This window comes from Echinops telfairi, unplaced genomic scaffold (genome assembly GCF_000313985.2).
Source record: "Echinops telfairi isolate 266 unplaced genomic scaffold, ASM31398v2 ScPeMD7_2291;HRSCAF=2852, whole genome shotgun sequence".
Lineage (NCBI taxonomy): Eukaryota > Metazoa > Chordata > Mammalia > Afrosoricida > Tenrecidae > Echinops > Echinops telfairi.
This window is the reverse complement of record NW_022106189.1, coordinates 18738217-18749233: the sequence shown is the minus strand read 5'-3', so window position 1 is coordinate 18749233 and position 11017 is coordinate 18738217. Positions and strand designations below refer to the sequence as shown.

At 45.4% G+C, this 11017-nt stretch overlaps 1 protein-coding gene across 1 annotated transcript in view; it reads right to left on the bottom strand.

Annotated features, from left to right (window-relative positions):
- Nucleotides 1–951: 951 nt before the first annotated feature.
- The window catches only part of LPCAT2 (lysophosphatidylcholine acyltransferase 2), a 91605-nt gene continuing 81539 nt past the window's right edge, over nt 952–11017 (bottom strand). The window contains exons 13-14 of the mRNA XM_004704664.2: nt 6911–7046; nt 952–3001 (exon numbers count right to left, since the gene is read on the bottom strand). Of these exons, the coding sequence (XP_004704721.1) occupies nt 2817–3001; nt 6911–7046 (321 nt within the window). The 3' untranslated portion in view covers nt 952–2816. The remainder of the gene's footprint in view (nt 3002–6910; nt 7047–11017) is intronic.

Below are 11017 nucleotides of genomic sequence, written 5' to 3'. Positions count from 1 at the left end.
CACACACACACACACACACACACACACACACCTTTACAGGTTTTGCTTTTTAGACAATCTAGCCTAAGACAACCTACTCCCAGCATCTTCTAGAACAGGCAGTCTCTACCCTCCTGCCACCTCCCAAATCATCCTTTTGGTTCTTTTCCTCTGGAGGACCCTGACTGACCATACTTGAATTTTGAGAATGGTTCTAGAAGAATGAAAGTATGGATGAATTTCCTGAATTAGATCTGGGGGTTTCTCATGGCAGATTGTGGCAGTAAAGCTAAGCGAACTATGCTCATCAGTTATTCCTAATCAAATACTTACAAAAGGCAAGCCCCTGGGTGACCATGTGTGAGTAACTGATGTCTGAGGGATCTTTGCCTGGTTGCACCCAACTATGCTCGAGAAAGTGAGGAGGGGAAAGGATACATTGAGTGGCAGAGAAAGAGTAAATATACCTGATGTAAGCAATAGTCTGTAAGTATCTATCATACCTTTGTCCTTCAATACAGCTGTTTTGATAAAAACCTTTATGATTTAGAAGTCTTAGAATCTAGTATTTCTCATTTCAAAGAGTACCCCATTTCTTTTCCAGTGAATATAAATAATCATAAAGTAATGGCATTGATTTAATGAAATTTAATTTCTTACTTTAAGTCCTGAGAGGAGAAAAGCCTTTGAAAGAAATCTTTGTTGACACGGCAGAAAAGCAGAGTTCTGGTCTGTAGTCAAACTGAGGCTCAGGACGTGTGTCATGATCACAAACCAACCAGACAGAAGGCAACTCTTGCCACTTTGCGTAAAATTCAAGTTTTTCATTAGAGTTAAACTTTCTGACATTTCGCAAAGATTAAATGCAAATAAAAATGATTAATCACATTCATAAATATGCAAACTTACATTCAACCATGGTATTAAAAAGGTATATTACATTTGAGACAAAATGACAACACTAGAATTTTTTAAAGGCCAAAATGATTTTATGTAGGAAGCTTGTTTATTCAGTAACATACTAATAAAACAGGAATATTACATTGCCAGACTAGTGGAATTAAACAGCATAAAACAGTATTTTAAAACAAAATCATGGGAACATTTGCAAGAGCCACATAAAAAGCCTTTAATTAATAATGCCAGTCTTTCATGACTGTGAAAATAATAGATGGTTTTTCTGTGATAAAAATACATCATGGTACCCGAGTATGACATACATTTAATGGCAGATGACAAATACTATTATAAGGACAAATCTTGCTCATTATTTAAACTATTATTTTTGGCTCATTTAATATGTTGTCTAAATAGCTTTAGGATTTTGATGCTTAATTTCCACAGATATTTTAAGCTCTTGTCATAGCTATGAAAGCTAGCTTGGCATCATGATCCTCGACCAAGCGTCACCTCCAACACCTCTCCTGGGAGCTTGCCCCCACTTGAATGATAGCGGACATAAGCATGAACTAGGCTGGGGAGACTCGCCCACCCGTTCAGAACCACAGCCAAAGCAAAGAGCTCTAGGTCCAGAGATAACTGCAGAACACAAACTATTTTGTGCCTTATAGTAATGAACCATTCAAAATCTCAAAAATAGAGGTTACACAGTATACCATCGACAAGCTACATACATAGGACCCAATAAAAATGGCACTTGAAATAGATGATTGCTTAACTTTGAAGGAAAATGCCATTCTGAAGATCCCTGTTGGGCGGTAACATGGGTGCTCTGAGGCTTTGGGAGTCTCTGGCCTTGGGTGAGGGAGGCAGTGGAATCTTTTGTGTGTTCTCTTCGAAGTATCTCAGCATTACATCAATACAATTCGAGGCAACACTTAAATAAAACCCTCACTTATGGCAAACAATCTTCATCTGACTAATATATAAACAGAGCAAATCTGATTCATTTATTGGACAAGCTCTCGTCATGCTGAACCATCCAATTCAAATTAAATTGGACTCTGTGGCACGCAATTCATTATTCTCATTAGGCCATCAATGCTCATTAGGCCTCCAATAAGGCAATTCCCACTTAGCCTTTGGCAAAGTAGCCGTCTTTAAGACGGAGTTCTAAAACCCTTCTCTAAACCTCGATCATGTAAAAGGATATGACTTCCTTGCAATGGGGACTGCAAAAGAAATCTTCCATACAGATGCACACTCAGGAGAATCTGAGCTCAGAAGGAGTGTCCTCTGGTGGCTGGAGCCCCCTCTTCCAGCCCACCCATACATGGGGAGCTCAGAGACTGAAACACGAATAGGGGGAAAATGGATGTAAGAAATTCAAGGTACAAAATCCTGCTATGCTTCTCAGACTCTCCATTCTTATTCTCCTAATGGAAATGGATTAGAGATAAGAGAATATTACCTTTATTTTTTCCTTTAGAGGAAGGTAGATTAAAGGTGTTTATAAGGGGGAGGGTGGGGCCTTCACACGGTTCCTGGAAAAAGGGGAATTAAAATAGCATGGAACTTTTCCACGAAATTTTTGAAGGCCCCTCATCCTTTGAAAATGTGTTGAGTTGATGTTACTATGGAAGGCCACTGCATTCCTCGGGATGTGCAGATTCAGTTGCAAAATTCAAGAAAACTTGCTATTTGCCACCAAGCAAACTAATCAGTAAACACACAGCACAATCTGATACAAAAGAAAATGATGCTAATGTCCATATGCAATTAAGAACAATTCTAATAAGAAACTGCATAATTTTCCCTTTGAACACATCTCCATCCCGAGCATCCTCTGTATGCACCAAGTACATTTAAAAGTCAACGGACGGGTCTCCAACCTCAAGCGGAAGCCAGTGCGGGCTCCTCTTTGGAAATAGCCGCCTTCAGTCATCTTTTTTGCCCGAGGTGCTTTCTTCATGGTTCTCAGGACTGACTTTATTGCTGGCAAGTAAGGGAGCTGCTTGGACTTCCTCCGGTAAGGAAAACACATGGCAGGTCTGGAGGTCTAAGTATGTGGTAAATAGTTTAGCATATTCCGGATGCCTTAGGGCAAAACTTTTAAATTCCTCTGGGGGAAAAAAAAGAGGGAAAAACACAATAAGATAAATTGGGGTGAATCATCTTTTGGCATGAAGCGGATTCACGAGTGCGATCATTCATCACTGAATGTCCACAAAACATCTGTGAAATAGGATGTTATGTGACTTGCCGTTCTGCCATCTTCAAACAAACAAACCCAAGCCCACTGCCATTGAGTCAATTCTGACTCCTGGTGACCACAGGACAGAGTAGAACTGCTCCTTAGGGATTCTGAGACTAAATTCCATGAGAATGGATAGCCTCATCTTTCTCCTGAGAAGCAGCTGGTGGGTTTGAACCAGGGACCTTGCAGTGAGCAGACCACTGGGCCATCAAAGCCCATTCTCTATATTCATTATACACAGACAGTCCCCAAATTATGAATGAGCCTGTCTTTAAGTGATATCTGTCCGTAAATTGGAACAGCTAAGTATGATTCATATCTAACATCAGGTAGTCAAATGTTTGTCTTAGTATACAGTACACGATTCTATGCATCTAAAGCAGTACAGAAACACTCCCAGATATACCGACACGTTTGTAACATAACAATACAGTCATAATAATAGTGTGTTGACACATATCCCAGAGTAGGCCCGCTTGTTATTACAAACCTTTGTTATGTACCTCAAGCTTTTAATATAACAAGCTTTCCAGGGATTGGGATCAGACACATATATGCAGTTGGATATTGCCTGAGAGAACATACGTGGCCTGTGGCTGTACCACAAAATTCTTACTCAACACACAGCCCCTGCTGGTGAGAAGCTACCCATTGTAAAAGCACGTTGGAAAGCAGTTTTCCTGGGTCCAGTTAAGCTGACGGTGGGCACGGTTTGCCCCTAGGCACAGAACTCAAGGCAGGGGGCATACCGGGCTCCACGATCCTGAGGGGAGTTGCTTGCACTTGACTACTGAGTGGTCATCATCGCAGCATCGTTATCCATCATGGAATCCCCCCACATGTATCAGCCACAGCAGCAATGGCCAGATAAACGGGGGCATATTAGCAACATCGTGCTATACAACTGGAGAAATAAATGCATCGTCACGCCGCAGCAAGGTGGATGAACCACAATGCCACAGAAAGGAAGAGAGCCAGGCACAAAAGGGCCAGTGCGGTACCATCCCATCCCTACAGCGCTCAGACACTGAAGCAAAGCCAGACTGGCCACTGAAGGCTACAGCTTCTTGGCGTATATTCTAAAGAAAAGCTTCAAGGCAACTTTCCACATGAGGAAAGGGCTCCCTCCCTGAAGACAGGAGGAGAAAGAGAGGTTGGGAAGGGTGCAAGGGGTGTCTGGGGCTCAGAAAAAGCTCCATCTCTTGCCCTGAGTGGTGGCTAGACCTGATACCACTCCATCATGCTCTGCAGGTATGTCTTACTCAGTGCTCTGGAGGTCGGTCATTTGGGGCAAGAAGAAAGTTCAAGACACAATATTGCCCTCCAGTTGGAAGTTTCTCTGTTTTCTTATGACTGTGTGGAGCCAAGGAAGCCTTAGCTTTGGTTGAGCCTGGTCCTTGACGCCAACGTCAGAGGATTTGACCCCGATCGTCCCTTTGCTAACCTTGGATTTCTGCTGATCCTCCCATAACCTCCGCTCCCCTTCATGCGTGTGGTATATGTGGGACATGAAGACAAAAATTAGGCCTCAGTGGTGAGGAGTTACTGAGCGGTGCAGACGGTTAAGCAATCGACTACTAACGGACAGGTTGGCGGTTCAAGCCCAACTAGAGGGGCTTGGAAGAAAGGTCTGTTGATTGCCTGCTGAAAGGTCCCAGCCTTGAGAGCTCTGTGGAGCGCTGGTCTACTCTGAACACCTGGGGTCACTCAACATGACTCAGGATCAGCTCAACAGCCACTGGCAGAGTGAGCTTACCTCGCACCCCCACCCCAGTGGTGAGGAAGTCACTGGGTTCAGCCTAAATCAAATTCTTAGCAATTGCAACATGACTGTGCTTCAAAAGGCCACTTCATACCTTCATCAATCAGATGAACTAATTATTTCTTCCTAGCTTTCAACACTCGGGTTCATCTGCATGAGAATTAACGACTGAAATGAAGTTTTCACTTCAAGACTTGTGCCCCTTCAAAAGATCCAGGGCCTGCCTGGGCCTCGGCCGGCCGAGAGGGCAGTGGCATCCAAAACAAAGACAGTCACTCCCTGCAGCCCTGTGCCATGGGGCCAGGGATCCCGCAGAAACCTCCAGCTTTCAGCAAACCAAATGCTTAGATTTGAAGCTCTTTACATACTCCTCAGTTTTGTCTCCGTGCATGCATCTTCGTTTCATAATTTCTTATGTAAAAAAGCAACAACAAACCCTCAACGAAGTAAATGCCCTAGGCATCGAATTCCCTAAACCAGACTAATAAGGGTTGCCAAAATGGCAATAATGAAAAGCAGAGAGCAAAGGAAAACATTTCCCTCTCCCAGGGACGTTAACGAGCTGATGCAATTGGAGTACCATTGAAAAAGAAAAGAACAAAAATTTTTAAGGCCATTCCAGAGGAATCCCTCTGCAGCCTGAGTGGTCAGGAGGGGCATGGCAGGCCATCTGCCTTCTAGACCCACTTCAAAGCTGAGGAGGGACATGGCCACTGTCCTCCACTGAGGAGGACACCAAACCCAACCCTCCACCAGCAGCTCCATTCTGACTCATAGGGACCTGTGCAGGGTTTCCGAGACTATAAATCCTGATGGAAATAGACAGCCTCATCATTCTCCAAAGGAGCAGGTTGGTGGGTTTGAACTGCTGACCTTGAAGTTAACAGCCCAACTCGTACCCGACCTGCACTGGGAAAACTATGGAAATGAACCCCTCGGCTCCATGGACTTGTTTGGATGTGCACACGTAAGCCACCAGGAGAGAGGCCAGCCATTGAAAGATGGACCTGCCACGTAGCCACAAAGTTGTCCACCCTAAAAGTTAGTGCCTGCCTCACAGGGCCTGCCAGCAAGATGACAGGGAATGATAGCGGGAAAGCTTACACAAAGAACCACTCCGTAACTGCTGAAGCTACTATTAATTCTGCCGGGGCCCCTGACCATCTCCCCGTACTGTGATGACAACCCAACTTCATTAATTTGCTCAGGCAACCCTGGCCACTTACTCAGAAGAACAATACCGAGAGAGGCTGTGAAGCCATTCAGGCTCCTTGGCCAGGCTCCCAGTCCCCAGCTGGGTGGGGTTAGGTCAGTTAAGCTCTTTGTAGCTCAGTAAAGTATGAGTAGTTAAGAATACTCATTACATAGGCTTTCTATCTCTCTATCTATCTAGATATAGATACATAAACACTATATAAATACTATACATAAATAAATACATTTATATAGACAAATAACATTTATGTATATATAAATAAGCATTTAATTATAACTATAAATATAAGTATAAAATGTATATTAAATGAGTTAACATATATAGACTATACAGAAGAATGCCTAGCTATAGTATGTTTATAGTAAGTAAGCTAATGCCTAGCTTATAGTAAGCACTCAATACGTAGCTAATATTATTACTGTTCTAAAGAAGCCTGGTGGCACAGTGGGTTACATATTGGGTTGCTAACTACAAGGTCAGCAGTTTGAACCCACCAGGCACTCCAGGGGGAAAGATGAGGCTGTGTGCTCCCGTGAAGATTTACAGCCCCAGGAAACCACAGGGCCCTTTACTTCGGTCCTACAGGGTCATGATAGGAATCCACTGGATGACAATGAGTTTGTCTTTCTTTTTTTTTTTGGCTTATTACTACTCTACCTCTACTTACTCTTATTACTATCACCATCATTATCATGATTATTCATAGTTGAGGAAAACTATATCCTTTCATGAGGTCCATTTATAATCCAGATGCCCTCCTTGTAGGCTAAATCAGGAAGCGCACTCATACACTCACCATAGGAAATAGAATCCCCCTGGGCGATTTCCTTGAAGAGGCCGGAGACATCCAGGTCAGGCACTCCCAGGGAAGCCTGCAGAATGGTGGAGAACTCGTCCTCCCTGATGAAGCCATCCTCGTCAACATCAAAGAGCTGAGGAAAGAGAAACGGAATACAAGAGTGTGTTCCCACGGAACAATAATGGTTTGGAAAACACACTCATGAATCATTCAAACGTTTCTTGTGCCAGGGACCATTGAGACATCTGCCCTTAGCAGGAGCCCTGGGGGCGCTGTCAGGGGTCAGGCTGCTAACTGCAAGGTTGTTGGTTCAAACCCACCAGCTGCTCTATGGGAGAAAGATGAGGGAGAAAGAAATCCCATAAAGATTTATAGCCTTGGACGCCCTATGGAGGGTCACTATGAGTCAGAACGGACTCGATGTTGTTACAGCGCTCACCTTAGGAGTAAACAGGAAAGCAAGACACACTGCCATCAGCTCAATTCAAATTAATAGTTAACTCTATAGGGGGGCATGGAACTCCCCAGGATTCCAAGACTGTACGTCCTTATGGGAGCAGAGAGTCTCATCTTTCTCCTGTGGATCAGCTGATGAGTTTGAACTGCTGACTTGGTGGTTAGCAGCCCCCTGCACCACCAGGGATCATCAGAATTAAAACAGCGTTGTCTAATGGTATGTACAAGGAGCCCTGGTAGGGTCGTGGTTATGCATTAGGCTGGTAACCAAAAGGTCAGCAGTTCAAAACCACCAGGCTTTCTACTCTCGTAAAGACGTACAACCTAGAAACCACAGGCGCAGTTCACTCTGTCCACTAGGGGCGCTATGACTTGGTGGCAGCGAGTGAGTGCTAAGTATACCCCGTGAAGAGCACAACGAACCCGACCGGAGGGAAGTGACAAGTGAGTTGGATCTTAGAACAAGAAGAGATGAGGACTGGCAGGTGACAGCTTGGGGCTCAAGGTAGAAGACTGAGGAGAGGCAGGAACAAGACTGCGATTGACAAATGGCACAACCAGTCCCGTAGGTAACTCAAAGGCCATGCTGTGATGGTGTGTGAGCTGAGGAAGCGGTCTAGGTAGAGTGTGAAAGATGGGGTGGGGCAGGAGGATGGTGAAACCAGAGGCAGACAAGACAATTATGAGTGATGGAACTGGAGTTGGAATTGACAAGGAAGCACCCAATAACTGCCACGACAGTGACAGGAAGGGAGGACCCAAAGGTGGCTTCTCAAGCCGAGGCTTCCTGGCTCGGGCAACGGGGTGGAAGCAGGTTACATTGGCCAAGAATAGAAGGGTCAGAAGAACAGGTGCCAAGGTGAGATCCAGAGTTTGCTGGGGTTGGAGTTCACAGTGCCGGGCGGCAGTCAACGCATCGGCACATCAGCCCAGGAGACGGATGAGGCTGGAGATGTGGATTCACGTAGAAACAAGCCAGGGGTGTGTTTGAGCTTATGCTGGCGAATGCGGAAAGTCAGACCCCATCCTGAGAGCAATAATGGCCTTGTATGTGGCAAGAGGAACTGGCAAAGGTGACTTAGAAGCAGCAGCGAGGGAGAATGAAGAACCAAGGAAGGGTTGCAAACATTTGGAAGCTAAGGGAGGGCTTTCCGAAGAAGAGGCACTTGGGGATGGCTGGCAGGGTAAAACGCCATAGGAAGGCCAAGCAAGAGCCCGAAAGTCTTGCTGGATTGGGTCATGGGGAGGGTCATATAAAGCCCATATCAAGACCAGCTAACATGGCACGTCTCATCAAAGAGAAGCAGTTCCAGCCATCACATTAGAGGTGGATTAATGAAAGAGCTTGCCCAAATACAACAGACTAATTTTTAGGGGATAATTTTGTGTGGACCGGATGATGTTCTAAATATCCAAATGGCCCTTGGCAGCAAAAAGGTTCCCCACCCCTGAAGTCCATCCATCTTAAAAGCAGAAAGAAAAGGCATCAGAGAGATCAGTGTTCGCCTGAAGAGAATCACACGTGAGTACGGAATCATGCTTTCATTGTTCAAGAGGGTTGGAGGAAAAACAGAAATGGAAGGTTGCGAGCCCAGTTGAGAAAGCACCCATTTCTGGTCTAGTATCTCCTAGGAGGGGCAGCAGAATTGGAAAGTGAATGCAAATTAGCATCTCTTTCCATAAACTGCACCCCAGGGTTCTCCAGGGGCCTTGGACTTCAAAACAGCAACCACCAAGCCCCCATCATACCCCTCTCCTCACAGGTTCCAAATTTTCTGCCAAGATGCATTATCGTTTCCCTTTCGGTCCCTCACCACCTTGCCTTGGTCGAAATTCCTGTCATTGTTCGAGTTTTGTGGCTCTCACTTCTGCGTACGTTCCCTTCTTGTTTTTCTGCATCGATCCTTTGACACAACTCGCCCAGGTCACTCCCTCAGTCTCCCTCATCTGCTCATCACTTCCAAACAGCTTCCCTGCTACAGACTTCTCATATGTACAGTGACTGACTGACTAACAGACCAACCAACCAACCACTGCCATCAAGTTGATTAGACTCATAGTGACCCTATAGGACAGAGTAGAACTGCCCTATAGGGTTTCCAGGGTGTCCATCTTTATGGAAGCAGACTGCCACATCTTTCTCCTGTAGAACGGCTGGTAGGTTCCGCCTCCCGACCCTTCAGTTGGCAGCAAAGCCCATGGCCACTGCACCATGAGGGCTCGTAAGCCTAAGGGAGCCCAAGATTTTGGGTTCTGGTCAGGAGTTTAGCATTCAGTTTCTTTGCAGGGGTGGAGGGACAGGAGTTCATGTCTCCAATGATGTCTCCCCATTGCAAAGGATACTGGGGGACTCAGAATCAAGATGTCCTTAGCAGGTCATTGGCCCAGCATCCTCTGGGGCCTTCCTGGTATTTGCATTATGAACAGTTGCGCTTGCCCATTCCAACTTCAGTACCCGCAGGAGTTCCTGTGGCTGGGACTCCAGAGGTACCTGCTTCTGAGCCTGCTCTTGGGCCTCCTCCACAGTCTGACCACTACGTCCTCTTGGCCATCAGCCAGCCAAAGCTGATTCCTATTGTTTTCAAAGAACAAGCTCAAATACAATTCTACCCCCAACAGTTAGTGTGAAGATGAAATGAGAAGTGGCTTGTTAACCGTCAGGGGCTATTCAAAACCAGGGTGTGAAAAGATCCTGCAGCTAAACAGATGGTGCAAAATGACAACTAAACACAGGCAGAAAATGCTTTCAAAACCATCAAATACACCTGAGATATACTCATCCATCCACGGCCATTAAGTCAATTACAACTCCGAATGGCTATAAATCTTTATGGGAGCAGACAAGCCTCAACCTTCTTCCAAGGTAGGTTTGAACCACTGACCCTGCAGTGAGCAGTCCAGTGCTTACCAGACAGAGCCATCAGGACTCCTGAAGCAAGATTAGAAACACACACACACACACACACACACACACACCAATGTAAAGTATGACATTTGCCTTATTATAGTTTCGGGTCCTTGTTCCCTTCCTTTCCCTACCCATAAACCAAGATCTAGACTAGACAGAAATCACATGACTTCTCTCAGAAGCAAATTACTGTGATTAAGGGCCACATTTTCTATCAGGATCTTCCCCTGCTAAACCACAAGTGACCCTTTCTCTAACGAAACGTATCATTACACAGACGATCCCCAAACAGAAACAGAGCACTTGAATCAGAATAAGTCAGCTCTGTGTGTAATGTTAGGTTTGAGGATGACCATGTCGGTAAGAGGCAGAGATTGTAAACTTGGGGAAAGTTCTGGCTCCTAACTTAGAGCCTACTGATGGGCACCCACCACTTAGATTCACTCCCTCGACCTGGCAGTCCCTTGGGTGAAACCCATCTGCTTCATGGCTGGTCTTGGAGGCAGAAGAAAGGGCTCTTGGAGGAAGACAATCTTTCCAAATCGTAGAGCTAAGAAGGTGTGTCAGAAGCCTGGTATGTCCCAGCATTTTCTTTGTTGCGTTAATGAGGTGACGCCGTGTCTTCAACCTACTCACTTCTGAGCTGATACAGAGAGCTGATTCAGCCCAGAGGAGCAAGCAGAACAGAAGGGACGAATGACACATGCCACATGGAAATGTCATCAAGAAACCAGGGTATG